Genomic DNA, 24,383 nt, shown 5'->3' on the forward strand with positions numbered 1-24,383 from the left:
CTTTATATTAAGGCAGCATTTGACAATGTGTGACATCAAACAGACCTGGTAGAATGGAAATTATTGGGCACCGAAGGGAACACACTTGGAGACTGACTTCACGGAAGAGAAGCTGGTTGTCATTGTTGATCATCGATGATCCCAGTAAAAATACATTGCTGCTGGAGTTCTTCAGGGCAGTGCCTTAGGCCCTATCAACCAGCTCCTTAATCAATGACCTTTCTCCCTTTATAAGGTCAGAATGGGGATGTGCTGTTTTCAGTTTCTTGATTTTCCGTTGGAACTCCTCTGCAAATCAAGTGGGTCTTCACTGAGACTTGCATCAGGAATGGGCTGGTAAGTGAAAAATAAGTTTCAAGCCACAGAACTGGCAGCCAGTGAAAAGAATGATTAACCACTTACCCTTGTCATTGAGAATCTCTTTCCTACCACCCACCATCAACAACATTCTAGGGTGTGTCACCATTGATCAGACTCTCAACTGCATTGCTGGATATCCTTTGGTAAATGGTGCCTCCAAGCCTTTCCGGTGTATACTGAGACTACTTAGGAGTGTGATGGGATACTCTGCACCAGCCTCTGTACAGCTGCAGTAGTACATGAGGAACTCAAACAGGATTGACTCTGATCCACCATTTTAAACACTCATTCTATCATGTATAAAATATATTCCTTTTACTCACCTGGGCAATTCTGATAACATCTCCCAACCCCAGGTTTCTTCACTGCCCTGAAGAACTACAGCAGTAACCTTGGTCACCAATATCCAACGACTACAACCAGCTTCCTTTCTATGAAGTAGGACTCCAAATGTTTTCCCCTTGTTGCCAACTACAGAGGAAGACAAGGACTTTGGGCGTGTGGGATAGCACTGCAATCTACAAATGACCCTCCAACTCGTGCACTACTCTTCTTAGAAACATATTAGCATTCTATGATTGTTTGGTCTAAATTTACTGGTTGAAATACAGTGTGAATAGGCCCTTCTGGCCCTTTGAGCCATGCTGCCCAGCAATCCTCTGTTCAATCCTAACCTAATCATAGGTCAATTTACAATGACCAATTAACCTACCGACCGGTATGAATTTGGACTGTGGGAGGAAATCCATGTGGTCACGGGAGAGAACATGGAAATCCTTGCAGGCAGTGGCAGGAATTGAACCCAGGTCACTGGTACTATAAAGCGTTGTGTTAACCGCTACGCTACCATACTGTCCAATTCCAGAAGTCCTGACAACAATTTGGAAGTATATTCACTGGATGGACTGCTCCTTCCACTCACTCTCTTCTTCTTGGATTTTTTTTAGGAACAGGGATTAAAGGCTGATGTTGTCAATATCCAGATCCTGAAAAATAAACACAAACTGAACTGCTTCCGTCATTTGTGTTGAATGCATCCTCACTGCATAAGTCTCGCTTCCTGACTTGTCTGTAATCATCCCGCTACACCTCATTAATACAACTGCATTCTGGCTAGATTTCTGGCCGCTCTTGTGGAGAAATCTGAAACTTTTTATATGCTTTCCTTTTCTCATGTATTATTCATCATGATTTGAGTTTCTTCCGTTTTCCCCCTAGTTGCACTTCCTTTTGAGTGCAAGCAGAGTTGATTTGTTTTAAACCACTGAGGAGGATATGATGAACACGAGACTTGAGTACAGGTATTTCATGATTTGAAACACCCATTAACATCATTTACAGACTTGCAGGCATTGCTCCCCCAGAGATCCGAAGACACACTACAACAAAAATTGGAAAAAGGTGAACAGAACTCGTATCCACGGCACCCACTACATCATCATGTGCCAGTTTCCAACCGCCTAAAATCGAGGAAAAGCTTTGCTACAGTGGAAGAACTACCGCACGGAACATCCCCCCAAACATACAGGATTGACCTCTGGTAAAAAACAGAAGCCAGAACCCCACCAAACAATACAGTGCAAGACCCCACAGAAATGTTACCAGACAGGACACTGCTTGACAGACGGAAGTGGTGCATTCTCAACAGAGCGAGAGCGGGAGTTTGTAGGACGGGAGACAATGTGGTGAAGTGGGGTTTAAAGACCAGCGAATCCTGTGAGTGCGGCGAAAGGGTGCAGAACATTGAACGCGTTCTGCGCAACTGCCCACTCTCACCTGATTTAGCTGACACTGACCTGCTCAACATCAACCAAACAACACTGGAGTGGCTGGCTAGTGTGACAAGCTATGATGATGAATTGCACTATTGTTGGAGCAATATGTTGTGATCCATTCTTTCATGAATGCATGGTTCAAACCTACACATCAAATTAATTTTGTAAAGGAGATAAAAATTACTTTGTTAGCTCTTGGAGATCTTTCCTTATTGCTTGTTGGTGAGGAAGACCTGGTGAGGTGAATTTTCTTTTTTTTTTAACCATCCTTTGAAACATCACTTATGTTGATGCTTGCTGGTTATGAGTGTTTTCTATTGGCTCCTTTACAGATAGATACTTGTATTTAAAATTCAGTATCTTGCATTAAGCTGTTGAGTTTTGTGCAAAGTGTTAAAATTGTTCGGACAACTCTAGAAAATTTTCCCATTGTTCTCAAAAAGTGTTGTGACAATTTTTGTTTTCCAGATGATTCCAATATGGCAAAATAAACCTTATGGATCTTCCCGCAGTGTTGTTCGAATGATCGGATCAAACCTCCCACTGAGACCATGTCCTAGAGTTTGTTTTCAGGTAATGCCATTTAAATTAAAAATACCACTACATGCTTGTAAAACAGAACACAGAAGAGTACAGCTCAGGAACAGGCTCTTCAGCCTACAGTGTTGTGCCGAACCAGCTAAAATGCAAATCAACAAAACCCAAATACTAATGCCTCCTACATGCACCACGTAAATATCCCTCCATCTTCCTTGCATCCATGTATCCAAATATCTCTTAAAAGCCTCTAACGTATTTACCTCTGTCACCATACCAGGCAGTGCATTACAGGCACCCATCACTCTCTAAGTAAAATAACTTGCCCCTCACATCTCCGTTGAACCTACTCCCTCTCACCTTTAGTGCATGCCCTCTGGTATTAGACATTTCAACCCTGGGAAACGGATATTCTCTGTCCATTATATCAATACCTCTCATAATCTTGTAAACATTTATCAGATCTCCCCTCAGCCTCCAGCGCTTCAGAGAAAACAACCCAAGTTTATCCAACCTTCTGTGATAGCACATGCCCTCTAAATCAGGCAGTATCCTGGTGAACCTCTTCTGCACCCTCTCCAAAGTCTCAACATCCTTCCTATAGTGGGGTGACCAGAACTGTACACAATACTCCAGATGTGACCTAACGAGAGTTTTATTTAGTTGTGTTTGGGAAAATATTTATTATTGTTGTACACTTGGAAATGTCAATAGTCCAATTAAAGTGCAGAAACATTTTGTGTTGCTGCTTAACTTGGCAAGACAGTTTTGTTTTTTTCTCATATTCGTTCTTTAAGGAACTGCAAAAACTGGCTGTGTTGGTCTTGTCCTGTTATTAAACAAGTCTGTGTGAAGCTTCATAGCATATAGTTGATCATAGCAGGTATGGTGTATTTTATCAAACCACACGTTTAACTACCTAAATAATGATATCTCCTTCTACAAACGTATATGGGTCCAAGTACATTGACTTCTTTAAGAACATCGAAGACAGAGGGTAGTGATTAAAGGGAGCTGGGGGTCTGTAATTAGCGGTGTTTCACAGGGATCTGTGCTAGAACCTCTGCTGTTTGTGAATGATCTGGATGAAAATGTAAATGGGTGGGTTAGTAAGTTTGCGGATGATACCAAGATTGGTGGAGTTATGGGTAGCTCAGAAGACTGACAAAGAATTCAATGCGATATAGATCAGTTGCAGATCTGGGCTGGGAACCCAGATAAATGTGAGGTGTTGCACCTTGGTAGGGCAAACGCAAGGAGACAGTACATTGGTAAGGGAAAGTTCCGTAACCGTGTTGCTGAGCAGAGAGATCTTGGGATCCAAATTTATAGCTCCCTGAAAGTGGCTGCGCAGGTCGATAAGGTGGTTAAGAAGGCTTATGGAATGCTCGCTTTTATTAGTTGAGACATTGAGTCAAGAGGTTGTGTTGCAACTTTATAAAACTCTGTTTAAGCCGCTTGTGGAATATTATATACACTATAGGAAGAATGTTGAGGCTTTGGAGAGGGGTGCAGAAGAGGTTTAGCAGGATGCTGCCTGGTTTAGAGGGCATATGCTATCAAGAGAAGCTAGATGAACTTGGGCTTTTTTCTCTGGAGTGGTGGAGGCTGAGGGAAGATCTGATGGAGGTTTATAAGATTATGAGAGGCATAGAGTGGGCAGAGAGTGTCTGTTTGCCAGGGTTGAAATGTCTAATACCAGAGGGCATGCATTGAAGGTGGAAGGGGATAGGTTCAGTGGGATAGGAGGGGTAGTTTTGTAAACTTAAAAAGGTTGCCGGACCAATAATCACACCACACAGTTATTACTTTAACCTCTTCACCAGTTTATTGTGCTCAGTTCAGCCGGAGAGAAAGACTCGGAGCCAGTTATCAAAGAGAGACAGAGACTCACTCTCTCTTAGAGGCGCAGACAAGCTTTCTGATTTTAGAACAGAGATGCTACAATATATAGAATGAGCAGACAAAGAATGCTCAGTTACTATGGTATGTCAAGGTCAGTTAGAGCAAAACCCAATTACTTTGATAAGAGAGTCCACTAAATAACTGGTTTTAATTACAGACAAATTCTTGCCTTATCAGTAAAACTTGAACAGACAAAGGTGGGAGCATAGATCAATATGTGAACTCATAAGACATGATGTATGCAGCATGTCTGAATATAGCTCACAGATCATTCTCAAAGGGACAGCTGTGAGTTGTTTTAAAAAAAACCACTGAAGGCAGTTTTTTCAGTCAAGAACAGTCTCTCCAACTTTTCACAGAAGAGAGCAACGACAAGCTGGCACCTAATTTTAACCCGCTATTTACCAGAATCAGAGAATCATTTCTTACTTCCCCAACACCCTTAAACTCCATCAAACGCCCTTAAACTTCATCAGTCTTTTTTTAACGCGGAGATGTTAGATGCCTGTAATGCACTGCTTCATATGGTGGTAGAGGCCAAATACTTCAGAGAATTTTAAGAGACGTTTAGATAGGCACATGGATGTAAGGAAGATGGAGGGATATGGACATTATGCAGGTAGAAGGGATTAGTGTTTGGATGTTTTTGATTTGCTTTTTAGTTGACCAAATTGCCTGTTCTTGTGCTGTTCTGTTCTGTTCTAAGTTCTATGGACAGATTTTTCTTTGTGACTTTTTGCACTGTGCTATATAAATGACGCTTGTCAAATGCTAAGAGTTCTGGTTGGGTTGAGTTGTTCTCTGATCTTGGCAATTTACTTTCAAATGCTTCAGTGCGCTGTTGATTGTGGTGTGTCCTCCGAATGCTTGGCCTTTATATTCTCAGTCAGCTAATTGGATGTGATTTGGGAAACTCAGTTGTGTTGTGGGGAGGAAATCTCGTCACTGTTTGGCTGTGGGGCGAACTTCGTGCGTTGTGGTCTGGAATTGTTCATGGAAAACCATACTTCTAGGAATTTTCTTGCATGCCGCGTGTTTCCTTGCAAACAATTCTATAAAAAAACATGGAGACCTCAATCCTATTTATTAGCCAATGCAGGCAAAATTCCAGACCACGATGCACAAAGTTCACTGCACAGCCAGTCAGCGAAGTGTCCTCCTCTCCACCTCAGAGTTTCTGAAATGACGTCCAGTCAGCTGATTGAAAAGTATATAAAGGGCAAGCATTTGGAGGACACACCACAATCAACAGTGCACGGACAGTGTCTGTTCGCATGGTAACAAAATGTTTGCAAGTAAATTGCCAAGACCAGAGAACAATTCAACCCAACCATCAACCACCCAAGATACACAACTTCTGAATTATTTCCGACTAAGAATTCTCTTTGGAGACCTGAGATGTGCTTTATGTTATGTGTTAGAATGCAGATTTCCAGGGAGCAGCCCCTTTGAGCACTTTAAAGGTCTGTCGAGTAGTAAATCTGCACCTGGCTTATTTTCTCATTTGGATGTGTTGGGAAAAGTAGTCAAGCTTACTGAACTTGCATGATAAAAAAAAATGTATTTCAAGCATTTTTCATAGCAGTATTTTAAAATTCAAAGTAAAATTTATTATCATAGTACATATGTGTCACTGCATACAACTCTGAGATTCATTTTCCTGTGGGCTTACTCAGCAAATACAGAGAATTATAACTGTAACAGAATCAATGAAAGAACAATTAGAGCACAGGAGACGACAAACTGAAATGCAAATATAAATAAATAGCAACAAATAACGAGAGCATGAAATAACAAGCGAAAGAGCCCTTAAATTGAGGTCATCGGTTGTGGGAAAGTCTCAATAGATGAATGCAGTTAACCCTTGATGTTGAAGGGTAGTAACTGTTCCTGAACCTGGTTCAAGTCCTGAGAATTCTGTACCCTCTACCTGATGGCAGCAGCAAGAGCATTGCCTGGGTGGTGAGGATCTTTGGATGCTGCTTTGATGATCTGTTAAAAGGCATTGGTGTTCCCGTAGCGGACCATAATGCAGCCAGTCAGTACGCTTTCCACTACACATCTATAGAAATTTGTCAAAGTTTCTGATGTCATGCCGAATCTCCGCAGACTCCTGAGGAAGTAGAGGGGCTGTCATGCTTTCTTTACGATTATATTTACATGTTGTGAACCCAACATTCTGAACCGGACAGGCAAAGTGTACAACTGTTGATGGTTTGTGGCAAGTTTGTGTTCTGAAAGGGGTAGAAAATTTCTTGCGTACACAGGATATATGGCCTTCATCCTACAATGCAAAAGGGTAGGTCATATTGAATTCTCAAATGATCCAGATTCAGTAAGTGGTTTAATGAGATTATTGAATACTGAAAGAGGTATTGTAAAATGACCGACTTTACATTTGTTAAGGTCAACTTCAATGAACTAGAAGCCATGCACAATCTGGGCAAAATCTGCAAATGGATTAAATACACAATGGAGTGGTGGGGATGATCAAGGCATTTACTATGATTCAGAACCATTCTATAATCCCTAGAGACAAGTACAATAGCTGTCAGAAAAGTACAAATGTGGGTGATCAAAAGTATAATCAAAACATACAAAAAGACAACTGTCACTGAAAAGAAGCTAATGGTGATTAAAAATAACCACAACTACGAAAAAGATTATGTGAAAACTTGAAAGGGGTGTAAATTTTACAGTTATATGAGGTGAATAAAACAGGATAAGAACAACTGGACACATTAAAAATTGATAGTCATACTGTAAAATGAAAATATCGGAACTTGTCAAATGATTACTTTGCATTAATGTCTGTCATGGGGAAGAGGGAATTTCAATTTGTGAGCTCATTTTCAACAACTGTAGTTAAGAGGTTAGAACTGTTCTGTGACAACCTCAGCAATACTGTAATGCATACATGAGGAAAGGGAATATACTCAAAGTGTTGATGCTTGCAAAATCTATGCCTGGATTCCCAAGGCTTGGGAAATGAGGTCATTATTCTTGCAATCTTAATATTTCATCAACTCTAACTCTCTGTACGAATTTCACGAGCATTGAAGACCCTGATGGGAAATGTATTGCTGGTACCTTTGGCAGAACATGCCCTCTTCTCATTACCACCACCAGAGAGGAGGTACAGGAGCCTGGGGACACACATCCAAGATCTTAGGAACAGCTTCTTCCCCTCTGCCATCAGATTTCTAAATGGTCTAATTCACTATTTTGCTTTCTTTTTACTCTCATCATTATCATTATGTGCCATGTTGTATGACATGGGCAATCATGGTCTTGACCATGGTTGTTCTTGGTAAATTTTTATACAGAAGTGGTTTCCCGTTGCCGCCTTCTAGGCAGCGTCTTTACAAGACAGGTGACCCCAGCCATCATCAATACTGTTCAGAGATTGTCTGCCTGGTGTCAGTGGTCGTAGAACCAGGACTTGTGATATATGCCAGAGCTACTCGTATGACCATCCACTACCTGCTCCCATGGCTTCACATGAACCTGATCGGGGACTGAGCAGTTGCTACACCTTGCCCAAGAGTGACCTGCAGGCTAGCGGAGGGAGGGAGAGCCTTACACCTCCTTTGGTAGGTGGTATCTCTACCACGCCACCCTCTTTTTATATGTAATACCCTGGTTAAGAATATTTTATTACTACAACTATGCTGTTGGGTATTTTCTGTAACATTCCTGTGAAACATTGTGTTCTGTTAATCAAACTTTACAGCACAACATTTTGGTTTCTGTTAAGATAAGGAATCATTTGATCCACTTAGGAATGCTGCGTCAGCCAATCGGGTTTGTCTTGATAACATTTTGGCCAGTGAGTTGCCATGGGACATAGAGAGATTGCTGGCACCCAATTTCTAGGAGAACATGGGTTTTGGGAGAGGTCTCTGGCAGTTGTTGGAGGAAGATGGAGGTGTAGAGCAGAGCACAAGGGAAGATGCTCACGGTGCCCTGCCCAAAGGAGAAACTCCATTGTAAGAGGTGCTTTGTGCAGACAAATGGTTCCATGGAGGAAATGCCAATTCTTCCGAGTTAGCCAATTCGTTCAGAATGGATTTCGTGGGAAGTTTGAACTGTGGCTGACCTCTTTCACGCAGAATGTGGGTTCAGCGTCGTGAATAATTAAAGCAAAGCACCCAACTACCCAGGAATGAGCTCCAATGTTTATGTGCACATTATAGACTGGTTTAGCTGTTATGGGCCTTTTTACTGTTAACTGTTTGTCGAATTTGAAATATATTTCCACTTTAACTTTATGACAGTGTAAGTTCGTTATTTCGTGACGAGCGATAACTTTGCATGGGGCAGTATTTACACAGCATTCACCATAATTTCCATTCCCTCATTAGAACATTCCAACTTTCCTGTTTGGTTGAGCCCGAAAGATACGGACTCTAGATGTGTTGCTTGTTGAAGGTGGCCGACTCACCATTACCTATGCAGTGCTGAGTCACGGGGCTGTTAGCCAGCAATAGCTAACAAGCCCAATCTATTATGAGCCATGGTGAAAGGGTTACGTACACCACTTTTTGGTATTTATTATTATAACTTGTATATTTTTATGTGTTGCCTTGTGCAGCTGCTGCAAACCAATAAATTTCACAACCTATTCTTCTGATTATGTGAATTAATCTTCCATGAATGTCATTTTTAATAATCCAAGTTTATGCATTTTGTTTCTGATTGATGAAATGTCAAACACACAGAATTGTAATGAGGTTGAAATTTTAAAATATTTACAGTGGAAAGGAGGCCCATTAAGGCCAGTATGCTTAATCTAGGCTTTTGTTTATTATAGAAGCTATTTGAGCAACTCTGACATTCCTCATCCTGGTTGTTGTAAAATGCACTTGTAGTGTTGTAAAATAGCCATCAGCTTTTCTCATCCGGAATATCTGATTTGAACGTAGAATAAATGAAGGTATTAAAATAAAGTATATGGGAGTGCTGGGAGCTTTCAGTTGGTTGCTACAGAATTAATGAAAAAATTGCCTTGAGAAAACGGATAAAATTTGAGTATGTTCACATACAAAGTAAATTTTATTATCATTGTACATATATGTCACTAAATACAACCCTGAGATTCTTTTTCCTGCGGGCATACTCAGCAAATCTATAGAATTATAACAATAACAGGATCAATGAAAAATCAAGTAGAGCGTAGAATACAACAAACTGCATATGCAAGTATATAAATAATGAAAACATGATTTAGATTTAGATTATGAGGATACACAGTCCTCTTTTATTGTCATTTAGTAATGCATGCATTAAGAAATGACACAATATTCCTCCGGTGTGATATCACAGAAACACAGGACAGACCAAGACTGAAAAACTAACAAAAACCACATAATTATAACATATAGTTACAACAGTGCAACAATACCATAACTTGAAGAACAGGCCATGGCACAGTAAAAAAAAAAGTTCAAAGTCTCTCAAGTGTCCCACATCTCACGCAGACGGGAGAAAGAAGAAAACTCTCCCTGCCATGCCATGAGATAACAAGATTAAAAAGTCCTTAAATTGAGATCATTGGTTGAGGGAACATCTCAGTGGATGGGCAAGTGAGTGTAGCCATCTTTTTGCTCAAGAGCCTGGTGGTTGATGAGCAGTAAATGTTCTTGAACCTGGGGTCCTGAGGCTCCTGTACCTTCTATCTGATGGGGACAGTGAGAAAAGAGCACTACATGGGTGCTGAGGATCTCTGATGATGAATGCTGCTTTCCAACGGTAGCGTTTCATGTAGATGTGTTCAATGGTTGGAGGGCTTTCCCTGTGATATACTGAGCCTAATTCATTAGCTTTTGTAGGATTTTCCATTCAAAGGCGTTGGAGTTCCCTTTCCAGTCTGTGATGCACAGATATTGTTTGGAATGGGAAAGGTTTTACAGTATATAAAGATCACTTTAAATCAAATGACTTGGGTTGCAATATCATAACTTTGTATTTATATAGTAAGCATTAGTTTTATTTTTGTATTCACATTCTTACAATTGTAGAAGAATAATATTTAGCTCATCAAGATGTTGCTGAATCTCAGAAGTCCTATTTATCCTTTGCCCCTACCTATTTTGTTGTAACCTGTTCTCTCCCTCGGGCTCATCAGACCTCCACCCACCTACACTAGGGCTAAGTTTACGGTACCCAATTAATCAGCATGCTGCACATCTTTGCAGTGTGTGAGGAAACCAGAGCAAATGGAGGAAATCTGTTTTGTTACAAAAAGAGAGTGAACATCTCCACTGACAGCACCAAAAGTTAGGAGTGAACCTGTCTCACCGAAGTTGTGAGGCTGCTTGCTAAACTACTGCGCCGCCTCTTTAAGCAATATAAATATTAACATAATATAATTGAATGTAAAGGGTGAGGTGGCTGCAGTAAGGAATGAAAGCTGGAAAATAACATTGTGCAGGTTTAAGTTCCTAGTATTTGATTCATTCATTTCAATCATTGAGTCTTCAATAATTTAAATACTCTGCATATCTTGACTTCACATACTGTTGGGCATGTATTAACTGGATTTTTAAAATTTAAATATGATAAGAAGGCCCATATGTCTTTTTAAAACCCCAATCCATTTACTTATTTAGTTCAGCCAAATGTTTCTAATTCAATTAATAAAATCTTCTTTCGAATTCCATTAATGCAATTTCTTTTCCCCTCAGCTTGTTCCTGGGCTTACTGCAGCTGAGACTTTAAGTTCCATCCATGGAGATAAACCAGCCGTTCCGACCCTGGCAGACATTGCATGGATAGCTGCAGATGAAGGAGAAGCCTTTACAAGGATGAGGTATTCACCAATAGGACTGAATCTGTGTTGGGTGGTTGTGTGTGAGGTTATGTTGCAAAGAAGTTAGTCAAAACAAAAGGAACCAGTTAATTCTACTTTTAAAAGAAATGGGGTATAAAGTAGGCAGCAAACTGAGAGAAAAATGTTGCTCACTTAAGTATTAAAATGAGTCTGTCTGGCCTTGCTGTCATTTCTGATTTTGACTGTTGGTGGCAAGGTTCCCAGACCTCTGGACACTGGTAAGAATAACTGAATTTATAAAATTGATTTTTTACGAATCAACATCTTGTTGAAGGATGTTTTTCTCCCTTTTCGTGTCAATTGATCTGCTCTCCCATCCCGTGTCCACCCTTCTTCAGACAACTTGGGGTAGTAAGTATCCCTGTACTGGTCAGTATGTTCTATTTAAAATAAAAGTTGGTAGCTCAGTACAATACAGTATTGACTTGCAGTATTTTTTTAAAAGCCTTTGTAGCGACCAAATCAAAACCAAAACAATTGCGACCCTACGGATTTGTTATACCTGCATGATATGCCTTCACTCCAACAACGTTTGCTCCAAAGGTCAATGATATGTATTTGATCCTTTATGCACAATTAGTAGACATGCAATCTTGAAGCAATGGAACTTAAGTGTATCCAAGTGTAAGCTAAGCATTATTGAGCATTTAGCTAAAGATATGACATCTGCTGGTCCCCAGCTACTACTGCAATGAACAAAAGTGTGAATATGTGACTTATTCCATTCGCTTTTACCACGCCCCCAATTATGTGACTAGTTACCATAATAAACACAGAACATAGAATATGAGGCAAGTAGAGAACAGACGCAAGGCTCCTGCAGCTTTGGATCAGTCTTAAGCAGAATTTTCTATTTCTGGATGTGGGTTTCACTTGCTTAATCTTTATTGAATTGCTGTTGTTAGTATAGTGGTGAACAACTTTCTTGAAACACTTGCAGTCCTTTTGGTGTTGATACTGGGCAGGGAGTTGCAGGACTGTGTCCAATGATAAAAAAGGTACCAGCAAATTATTTCCAAATCTGAATGGTTTACAGTATGAAAAGAGAACTTACAGATGGTGGAGGTCCCATGTGCCTGTTGTGCTTGTCCTCTCAAAGGCAAGGCCATGGATTTGGAAGCTCTTGGTCTGGTATAGCCTAGGTAAGTTACTGCAGTGCAGTTTGTAGGTGAGAATACAAACAGAAGTAGGAGCAGGCATTTCAAAGGTTCATTTATTAAAGTATACAACTCTGAGATTTTTCTTCTCCAAATAGTCTCAAAGCCAAGAAAAAAAAAGAATGGCACCACAATCAACAACCCCCAAATCCCCCCGTCCCCCCCGCACAGAATGCAACAAGAACATTGGCCCCCAAATATCCCTCACCCCGCACAAAAAAATGCAACAAGAACATCGACCCCCAGACCCCCTCTCCCTGCACAATACTTAAAAAGAACATCGACCACCCCATCCCCCTCCCCCACACAAAAAAAGGAGAGAAAGAATGGGTGAAAACACAGAATATTAAAAAAACTGTAAGAGTGGGGGAAAACGTCCATAGTCCATAGTCCAAGTCCATATCCATATCCAAAACGCAGAAAACCTTGGTAACATTCTCCAGGTACAGCAACAGGTTACACAGGCTCCCTTCTCCGGTAGCAGAGTGATCCCACCAGTGATCAGAAGGCAGGCAGGCAGCCAGTTCAGAAATACCATTGATCTTCTACCTTGGTTTCACCAGCCCTGTGTCTAAACATCCATTTGTTTCACCTTGAACTCTCCACAGTCTTCTTGGTAGGAAAACCCAATGGCTTAGCATCATCTTCTTATTTGTTTGCATCCACATCCCTAACTTTGAGATTGTGACCCTTGATTGTCGGCACCCCGTAGAGCAAGGGTTCCTAACCTGGGATCCGTGGACCCCTTGCTTAATGATATTGGTCCATGGCAGAAAAAAGATTGGGAACCCCTGCCGTAGAGGAAACTTTATCCCATATTTACTCTTAAGCCATGTGAGATTTTACACAAAGCTGTTATGTTTATATTCATATATTACTTGCCAATTAAGGCAGTCAGTTTGTCTGGGACGATATCAAGCTGCTTGATTATTGTTGGAGCTGCAGTCCTCTCGGCGTGTTGAGAGCATTCTATTGTTCTTGCCATCTGTAAGATACAGGTTAGGGAAGGTTTCCAGGGTGGTTTCAGGTAAGTCATTTTTCACAGATGTGCCCAGCCTTTGACCTGCTATTTAGTGACCACAATATTTGTGGCTAGTGTACTTGAATGTCAGGTTAAGCGTGACTCTCATAATGATGCTGAGAACTTGGGAATGTTAATAGCAAGAGTACCTGTCAGACGATGGCCCAGATTTTGTGATTACTTGCAAACAGCTCTTATTGAGTGATAAACAATTACTAAGAACTTCAAGACGAATCTTACTTAGTGAGCTGCAAAAGTATAGTTACAAGACTTCGACCTTTGGAGGAATAAAATATTATCTCATCTGTCTTAATTGGGTGACTCAATTATTTTTAAACAGTGACACCTAATTCTAGATACTTCCACGAGGACCAACATGATGTAATATCTTATATGATTTTTTTTTGTTACCACCAAGATCCCCCCTCTCAATTTTCCAGTCAACACAAATCTGACCACTTCAGACGTAATAGCCCATTTCAGATATTAATAAATTACGATTATGAGGACACGCAGTCCCCTCTTAATGTCATTTGGTAATGCATGCACTAAGAAATGATAAAAATGTTTTTCCAGAAGGATATCATGAAAACACATGACAAACTGACTTAAAAACTAACAAAAACCACATAATTATAACGTAGTTACAACAGTGTAAAGCAATACTATAATTTGATAAGAACAGACCATGGCACAGTAAAAGTCTCAAAGTCTCTCGAAAGTCCCATCATCTCACGCAGACGGTAAACCTCCAGAGCCACCAACTTGCCGATGCAGCATCCTGGAAGCATCCGACCACAGTCTGACTCAGAGTCCGTCCGAAAAACTCTGAGCCTCCGACCACCTATTGGACACCGAGCACCATCTCTGCTGAGTGTTTTGACCCCAGCTCTGGCAACAGGCGATATGCAAAGCCGAGGATTTGGGGCCTTTGTCTCCGGAGATTCACGATCGCACAGTAGCAGCGGCAGCGAAGCAGGCATTTCAGAAGTTACTCCAGATGTTCCTCTGTGTTTTCCCGACTGTCTCTATAAAATCCGGATTGTGCACGGCCCCTAGTTACACATATCGATATTCATTCGGAACAGCTGTGCACGCTGCGTCGCGCCGCCATCTTCTCCTCCCTCCTTCTCTGGAATTAGCTCTTCTCTGAACTGCTTCTCAGTTGTTAACATCCTTTCTTAAATAAGAAGAGTAATGTTGCACATGGTACTGCAGATGTGATCTCATCACTGATCATTTTTCCATTCTTTTCTTCTCCCTCTTTGCCTCATTATCACTCTCGGTCCAAAGTCGATAAGGGACTAGGAGACTGCTACTGTTAAATGGGCTTTCTGTCTCAAGGATGTCAGCTTGTCCATCAGACCCTTTGAAAAGGAGCCTTAAAATTTAATTTTGTTGGCTCTTTTACAAACTCGTTCTTCCATTTTCCTGTCTTCACTATAGCTTGCCACTTTCTTATCACCTAACTCCTCTTCTTGGATGGGTGACTTCTGCAATTGTCATGAAATTGTTAACTGGTATTAACATCTAGGTTAGTACCAAAGTACATTCTACTACGGTATTTCCCAAATGAGTGCACTTTTTTGGTTTGCCTTTGTGGAAATATATTTGAAACTGAGATTTTAATGTATTTAATCTCATAATGTGACAAAGTGAAACCTGTATAATTCCAAAGTGCTTTGCTATAAACTAAGTGTGTATGTGTTAAGAGGCATGTAATGTCCTGATCATTGCTCTTGTGTAACTAAGGGGAGGTTGATATACTGCTGGCCTTGAGTACTGCAACTGTACTGCAATGAGGTGTGCTGACCTCCAGACAGATAACAGCCAAAGAATATTCTGAAAATTTGTATTTTTTTTTTAAAAAAAAGAACTTTCAGAAGCAGCCTGACACCCATGAGGAGTGGAGGTGTTTCTCCTTGCAAATAAGAAACATGTCTTTGAACAGATCAACTTTTTTTTTTAATTTTAGGACCTAGTGAAAGGTACATGACCCCTTTTACTAATTAGCACATGGTGTTGTTGGATTTGAAAATATCTTGCATTTCCTCAGTTATTTTACATGTTTATACATATATTTTCATGCCGAAGATGCTATTAATTCATTCTGAATCCATTCTAGGTCTTTTAGGTGTCCCAACTATTTGCTACCTAAAAATACTTTTTCCCTGTGACTGAAACCAACATTTTATCCATAATGGTGTAAAGGTTCATATTGCCATTATTTATTTATTGAGATAGAGCAGAGTAGACCTTTCTGGCCCTTCGAGCTGCACTGCCGAGCAATTCCCCGATTTAACCTTGCCCTAATCATGGAACAAGTAACAATGACTAATTAACCTACCAACCGGTACGTTTTCATACCGTGGGTAGAAACTGTAGTACCCAGAGGAAACCACATTATCATGGGGAGAACGTACAAACTCCTTATGTGCAGTGGCTGGAATTGAGCCCGGGTCACTGGTACTGTAAATCATTGTGCTATGCTACCATGCCACCCCAAATCAGACAATCACTTGACACCTGTGTGTTTTAGATTTGTAGTTTTAATAGATATCTCTTGAACTATGGGTTATGTTTTGATTTAAAGAAATTATTCTGAAAACTTTCCCTCTGATAGTATTTGTAAATTATCCGATTTGGATTACAGAGCTGATGCGAGACCCTACAGGGAAGAATGGCATCCGACACCACTGCTTATAATGCATAGAAATTCTTCAGTGCCTAACTTCCGAAGGGAAGGGAGGAAATACGAAAGCCTGAAGAAGCCGGGTCTGACTGCACTGAATCACACTGTGGCACTTCAAGATGAACTTAGCCGCTTGCGAGAGCAGATTGCTAAAATTGTTGCTGTGCCAGAGGGTAAAATGGAAACTGGTGAGTCAGTGAAAGTATTGTCTCCCACTGATAGCTTCAGATACAGTTAGAAACAAAAGAATTGAGGTTTTTTGAAAGAACTAGCCCAAGCTGTTGGTAATAAGTGGCGGTTTAGGAACAAAGTTCAGAATTGCTTAGTGGTTGAAGATTCTTGCAGATTGTTGTGTATGGAAGGGAAATTCAATAACAAAAGATTATTTCTATTCTCTATTTCCCATCCCCCTTTCCCTCTTTCATCTTGTCTCCTTGCCTGCCCATTGCCTTCCTCTGGTGCTCCTCCCCCTTTTTTCTCCCGTGGCCTTCTGTCCTCTCCTATTAGATTCCCCCTTCTCCAACTCTGTATCTCTTTCACCAATCAACTTCCCAGCTCTTTACTTCACCCCTCCTCCCCCTCCCAGTTTCATCTATCCCTTTGTGTTTCTTCCTGCCCTACCCCACCTAAATCTGACTCCTCATCTTTATTTCTCCAGTCCTGCTGAAGGGTCTCCCCCCGAAGCGTCAACTGTACTCTTCTCTATAGACGCTGCCCGATCTGCTGAATTTCTCTAGCGTTTTGTGGTTGTTGCTATGAAGATTTGGAGTTGCTTAGGTGTTGTGAATGGAGAATTTGAGTGATGATGTATTTTGCAGAGAGAAAAGTAGGGCACACATGAGGGGTATCTATAATTAATACTGCTTGGATTATTAGTAGTCTTTTAGTACATTGGACCAGTAACTGTAGATGTCTAAAAGAACAGTGAGGCCAAGCCAGTCGGGGATTGAAGGTAAAAGATTTTACCTTCTAAGACTTTTTAAGTCTCGATCCTGTACAATAGCACATGGTTTAGTAGTCTTGTACCATTGTTATTAACTTGTCACATCTGGATACTGAACCATTAGGTACTTGAACATACCTGTTATGTCAGTGTATATAGAGTCATAGTCATAGAAAACTACAGCACAGAAACAGGCCCTTCAGCCCATCTACTCCATGCCAAACTATTAATCTGCCTAGTCCCATCGACATGCACCTGGATTAAAAACAGAAACTTCATGACATATGTGAGTGAGATAAACCTGATTCTGATATGGGTCTCTGTGTACTGAATGTGAGAATGGGGCACAGAGAGGGGGATCATGGTTGGGAAAAGGGGAAGGGAAAGAGGAGGGAGCAGAAACCATCAAAGAAACATTCTGTAATGACCAATAAACCAATTGTTTAGAACCAACCCTCAATAGCACTCCTTCTCTGCCACCTATTTCACACCTTTCTGCATTCCACCATCACAATTCCCAACACCCTTTGCTCTCGCCGGATTTGGTCTCACTCTCTGCTCTATGTTGACAAATACAGCATTGTGCAAATGTCTTGGACACCCCAGCTAAATATATTTGCCTAAGAGTTTTGCACAGTAGTGTATCTATGCCCCTCTTTATTTTGTTTACAGCTTTCTTGTAGGTAGGTGACCAGCTCTAAATTAGGCCTCTCCAACGTCTTATGCAACTTCAACGTAACACTCCATTTCCTGTACTCAATACTTTGATTTATGAAGGCCAACATGCCAAAAGCTTTCTTTACAACTCTAACTACCTGTGACACCACTTATAAAAAATTATAGATTGATATTCCCAGATCCCTTTGTTCTACCGCACCCCTCAGTGCCCTATTGTGCAAGTCCTACCCTGGTTTGTCCTCCCAAAGTGCAACACCTCATACTAGTCTGCATTATATTCCATATGCCTTTTTTTTAAAGCCCATTTTTCTAGCTGGTTGAGATTCTACTGCAAATTCTGACAGTTTTCTTTGCCCACTACACTCTCAATCTTGGTGTCATCCACAAATTTACTGATCCAGTTTACCACATTATCATTGCCTTAGGAAGGCAGCATCCATCATTAAGGATCCCTACCACCTAGGACATGCCCTCCTCACGCTGTTACTGTTGGGAAGGAGGTACAGAAGCCTGAAGGCACACATTCAGTGATTCAGCAACAGCTTCTTCCCTTCTGCCATCCGATTCCTAAATGGACATTGAACTCATGAACACTACCTCACTACTTTTTTAAAATTTCTGTTTTTGGTCTACTTAATGTAACTCCATTTTTTTTTTAATTTATTTATCATCTACTGCTGCCATAAAGTTAACAAATGTCAAGGCATATGCCGGTGATATTAAATCTTATACTGATATAGATGACAAACAACAAATCCCTGCGGCAGTCCACGTATCACAAGCCTCCGGTCAGAAGTAACTATTTATTACCACTCTGTCTTCACCCACAAAGCCAATGTCTAATCCAAATGATGACCTCATCTTGAATGCCGAGCAACTGGACCTTCTTGACCAACCTCCCATGCAGGACTCAATATATTTGTTTTAGGGAAAAAAAAGTTCATCCAACATGTGCTGGCTTAAAGAGAATCTAAGATTTCCCTCTTGTCTTCCAGAATCTGCGCCTTTTACACCAGAACTTGGTTCTCCTGACACGTCAAGCGTTGCCTGCTCTCTACCAGATTTTGAATCTGCATATCCTCCATTAGCGTCGTTTACCTTAAATGATGATATTCCAGAAAATGATCCAGCTGAATCTTTAAGCATTGCATCATTTTCCATGGCTGCTTCATCAAACTTTGACCTTGATTTTGAAAGTAAAAGGCAGGATATAACTGCAAATGAAGACGACGAAACCTCCTGTCTATCAAAGTCCACAAGCTTTGCAGATATGATGGATATTCTGAAAGATATGAACAGGGTCAAATTAAACTCCTTACAAGGGTGAGTTGGAAGTGGAGATAACCTGATGGTATAATTACATATTCATGTTAATAATATTAGACTGTTTATGTTCTAAAGTTGAAAGCTATTGTATAAAATAATAATGACTGAAACTTTAAAGCACAAACATTCCATGTTTCTCTGCCATTTTAATAGAACCATAGTAGGAGGCTTCCACTCTAGCGCTCTACCAGAGCAATTCTTCCATCTACCAGCCCATTCTCTGTAGCCTTGCAAATTTTCTCTACTGTTTGGTTATCTGGTTCCCTCTTGAGGGCTATAATGGAAGTAGCCTCCACCATGTCATCAAACAGTGCACTCCAGATTCCAACCATGTTGCATTTTTCCCAACAATAAGTTTCTTTCCATGACACTCCTAAGTCTCTTCCCTTTTATGCCCATGACCTTTAGGCCTCGATGCCTCCACCAAATGGAGCAGCCCTAAACTATTCATGCTTTTCAGACCCATCATTTTACATCCCATCAAATCTGACTTCAGCCTTCTCAAGTCATGTCAAGTCAAGTTTATTGTCATTTAACTATATACATGTATGTAATGTATATAACCATGTAGTGTATATAGAAATGAGACGAAGTTCACTTAACATATGAAACTTGTGAAGGTAAGGATAAAATCTACAGATGAATCGCACATAAATAACAAACTATAGTGTATTAATATTAAATATTGTAAGGTATGGAACAGATTAATCAAAGAAAGCTGTTCCAGTATCCTTTTTATATTTTCAACCCTCACTCCAGGAACTATGTTCTTAATTCTTCTCTGGAGCCTCTAAAGCTGTCCTACAACAGGTCAATCTATTGATCTCTGTAGGATTTTGTAAGGCTTCGGCACAATTTACAAGATCTACATAGTATTCATCACATGGAATGTTTCATTTTACAAATATTTTTATTCTGAATAATCCATTTGTTTATATACATCTAAAGCCATCTTTTTCTGTTCTGTAACAAGAGATATTTGTACCACCAGTGTTTTTTTTTCTCTTGATTTGACAACCCTTATAATTATTCAGTTATGTGGCCATTATACGCAGAAAGCCATAACTCCATGGAACTTTATGTGTACAAAAGAAAATATTACAGCTGCTGGAAAACTGGAGTCAAAGCAGAAAATGGTAGAAATACTCAGCAGGTCAAACTGTGTGTGGAAAGAGCAAAAAGCTTGATCAGAGCTAACCTGATGCATAAGCTCTGTTTCTCTCAGGCACTGCCTGATCGATCCTGTCCATAAGCATCCAAAATATAAACAAAATGTTGGAGATACTCAGGAGGTCAGATTCCATCTGATATTTCACAGAAGCATCTGAGCTGATGAGTGCAACCAGCATTTTCTTGGTTTGTTTTCAGATTTCAAGTATGTGCAGTTTTTTGGCCTTCTCTCCCTCCCCCCCCCCCACCTCCCCCTTTAACTATAATTTGTGAATTAGCTTACAATTCAAGTTTAATTGTCATTCAACCATACACGAATACTCAGGAATACAGCCATACGAGGCAGCATTACTACGGGGTCAAGGTGCAAAACGCTTTTACGGGATAAGAGTCCTGGCGCCCCTCCCCTCTCAGTGAAACCGCGGCTTGATGTCCAGTCTTCGCACGTACAAGTCAACAAACCCATATAGAATATCAGTAAGATACAACGATGCAGAATGTGCATGTATATAGTCCAGACCTCCCAGCCCATTGAGATCATCTCTTGACTGGTCCTGATGTCTGACACCCGCTAGGTGATACCACGGTTTTGAGGCCCAGTCCTCGCAAATACAGGCGCAAATAGAATGTTAATAAAAACACGACCAGGCAAATATACGCGTATATAGTGCAGAACCCTCAGTCCAACTAAAAGCTTCAATCAACCACAACTGAGCTGTGTCGCCTCCGGTAACAAACTAACATCACTGGTAACAGTATTAATAAATGTCAGACAAACCTTGCAATATGTTGCAGCTACAATAAATATCCATCAAAGAGTTTATTTTACAACAGCTTGTTTGATTGGAAAGACAAGTTTTAACTAAAATTGTGTTACTTTAGGTCCAGGAGAGGCTCTCAGCTTTTGAAAGAGAATGACCCCTCGGTACTCATATCAGAGGCATTGAAACGCAAGTTTACTGTATCAGACAGTAGTATTTTTATGAAGGAAGACTGATTTACGCAAGTTCTTCAAACATCAAGTAGTACCCACAACTCAAGTAAGTCACAATTACGTACACAGTGAAAATTAGGTCATTGTTTAACTAACCCTTTCCATGAATAACAAAACAGCTTCTTGATTTCATGCATAAATGACTTAAGTGTTCATCCTTTTCTTAGTCTCTTTCTTAAACAAGTAAAAAGTTGAACTTTTTCCTCACTAAAACTAGCTGCTGTAGTTAGGAAGTATGGTCAGATTGTCAAGTGAAAATTTCTTCAAGGGGCTGCAATATTTCTGATTGAATGCTTTGGGCGTGGTATATTATAAGATTAAGGCAAAAGTTTGTCGTGAAGATGGGCAATGTTACTGGGATGAGGTAGGGGTACAGTGGGAAAGGGAGAGAGCAAGGCTTTCTAACCAAGCAAAGAAGCAGTGTTTTTAATGATGTAGTGTGAGGGCAAATTTAGTGTTGTATTAGGAACTCCCATCATAGGGGAAGCAATTAATGGGGATGTTTAATGGCAGGCATTTTACTTTGGGAATTGAATGGGGGGTGTGGGGGAGGGAATACAACAATGGAGGTTTTGGCTTCCAGGTGATTCCAAGAATCGGTGATTTTCATGAAGCTGAGAAAAAGTTATTTCCCATATGGACTTTTCCCAGTAAGTTAAACGTTAAGCATTAAAACACATCTGATAGTTTTGTTTTTGTCTTAATATTTCTGTCTTCACATTAGGTCTCATAACAAGACCTGTTGATAGAAAACTGCAGTTATTTGGGAAGGACTGCTGTACTCCAGTATGCCCTGTGGACCCTACTATTAATACATAAAGGACCTGGAGCACAACTGTGCCGGACAGGACATTCCTGTTCACTTTGCACTGCAATATTACAGGTTGCGGAAACAAGGTTATAAACGGAGCAAGCTTGTATTTGTGCCTTGACTGTTGGAAATAGAGGAATGTCTTCCTTACCTCAGTTTTTCTTTGGGGGAAGGGGTGGGGTGGTAGACTTAGGGTGGTAGAGGTGGGGATAAATTGGGCATTTGATTTAAGAAATAATTTTCCCCTTATCTATTTTACATTCTCTCAACCACCATACTGCGCCCTCAGGGAACTGGGATATCCAAGGAAAATTCACCAGTGAGAGGCTTTGTGGTTTCCTCTACTTTAAGTGACGACTTCTCTGTTTAACATCCTTGATTTTTGCATCCAATTGTGCAAAGCAGCCCTGCAGATTTCCTCTTGTTTGTCACACCAAAGTGGATGGCTGTTTGAAATTTGAGAGTGTAGGTGATTGCAGCATAAAAAAGAAACTTGTGGCCTATTTTACCATATCCACTCAAAATTGATTTCCGCTGCTTTTAAAAAGGAATCTAATGGCTTTGTGCATTTCCAAGTGTTATCCACTTGCACTATTAAAACAATTATCTGTAAAGAAAATATTGAGAAATAAAACCCAAGTATGGTCGGGTTTGCTGAATGTATTTACATGTATTGTCCCTTTAGCAACATGGGAGTAAAGATTTGATAGGAGAAATGATCATTGGAGCAGTGAATCACATCACCATCCTTGTGCTTGGATTGCACTTTTAATATTCCCTTCTGCCGATACTAGTGTATTATCAACAAAGGTGGAAAAGGCCCCATGGTGGCATAGTGGTTAGTGCGATGCTGTTACAGTTTGGGGCGTCCTGGCGTTGGCAGTTCAATTCCGCTGCTGTATGTAAGGAGTTTGTGTCTTCTCATGTGAACTGAGGTTTTCTCTGGGTGCTTCAGTTTCTTCCTACAGTTCCTACAGTCCTACGGTTAATTGGGCATTGTAAATAGTTATTGCATATGGTAGGATTAAATCGGGGTTGCTGGGCTGCGTGGCTCAAAGGGCCTATTCTCAATAAATAAATAGGTTGCTGGGTGGTGTGGCTCGTTGAGCCAGAAGGGACTATTCCGTGCTGTTCGCTAGATAAATAAGTAAAATTAATACTTATTTCTGAATGGATTGCTTTCCTCTTGTTCTGTTTTTTTTTTAAGGAAAGACATTACACAGTTGCACAGAATTTACCGCCAATGTTTTTGTGCACAACTTGCACCTCCACTCACACTTATAACTTATTTTAACTAATGTGTTTAAAATGTTGGGAATAAGTTGCTCATCATAGTGCCATAAACTTTGTTGATGTGTTTGCAGCTCTGTTACACAAACCAGCTGGAGTAACTTTTCCTAACACTTTTTTTCTCCACCTACTACCACCACCAACCCTTACTCCCCACAGTTTTGTTGCAATTATAGAACTTTTCTTTTGTTAGTGACTGCATTTTTAATTTCAGTGGGATTTTTTTATGTTAACTTTTTTTTTGTCAGCGAGCGAAGAAGTCTTTGGATGTGCTGGCAGTAAATGCTTCAATTGATAAATAAACAAGCTTTGGTTTTGGGAATGTAACATTTTGGGCCCAAGTACTTCAGTCGTGCACTATGGACATGCACAGGTAACTGAGCTCAACCTGCATGTTTATGGTGCCACCTCAGATCGGATGGGTGAGACTTTGGCATATTTATTCAAAACTATTTTAGTATTTAAATGTAAAACTGCATTATTGAATGTTAATCTAGATTTAAATGCTCATTTTACTCAATGTTAAAAGCAATAAAGGTATCAGCATGATTGGTTAACTATTTATTACATTTAAGAGGGAGATCTATTGAAATGGTTTTTCATCCTTGTACTAAAAAGATTTTTTAAACATTGATATTTCTGAAAGTACCAATAAAAGAACTTAAAATATTTTGAGGTCTCTGAACTCGTTTAGTTATATAATGTGTTTCTTTTGCAGCCAACCAATTATTTAGCATTATCCCAGCACACACACAATGTTGGTCTGTGGTTAGATGAAGGTTTTATTGTCTAACTTGTCTAGAACCAAGTAAAGGAAATATTTGTAAGTATAATCATCTTGGGGATTGGTTAGCAAGCTTGTCCAGTGAACACAACTGCTGTGATAATTCAT

General features: G+C 40.2%; 1 protein-coding gene across 1 annotated transcript in view; it reads left to right on the forward strand.

The window, feature by feature from the left end:
• mtfr1l (mitochondrial fission regulator 1-like) overlaps positions 1-24,146 on the forward strand; it is a 31,407-nt gene extending 7,261 nt beyond the window's left edge. Inside the window, exons 2-7 of the mRNA XM_063035075.1 lie at positions 2,604-2,708; positions 11,264-11,388; positions 16,241-16,467; positions 18,896-19,223; positions 21,279-21,436; positions 22,115-24,146. Of these exons, the coding sequence (XP_062891145.1) occupies positions 2,604-2,708; positions 11,264-11,388; positions 16,241-16,467; positions 18,896-19,223; positions 21,279-21,393 (900 nt within the window). The 3' untranslated portion in view covers positions 21,394-21,436; positions 22,115-24,146. The remainder of the gene's footprint in view (positions 1-2,603; positions 2,709-11,263; positions 11,389-16,240; positions 16,468-18,895; positions 19,224-21,278; positions 21,437-22,114) is intronic.
• Positions 24,147-24,383: the final 237 nt, after the last annotated feature.

This window comes from Mobula hypostoma, chromosome 28 (genome assembly GCF_963921235.1).
Source record: "Mobula hypostoma chromosome 28, sMobHyp1.1, whole genome shotgun sequence".
NCBI classification, from domain to species: Eukaryota; Metazoa; Chordata; class Chondrichthyes; order Myliobatiformes; family Myliobatidae; genus Mobula; species Mobula hypostoma.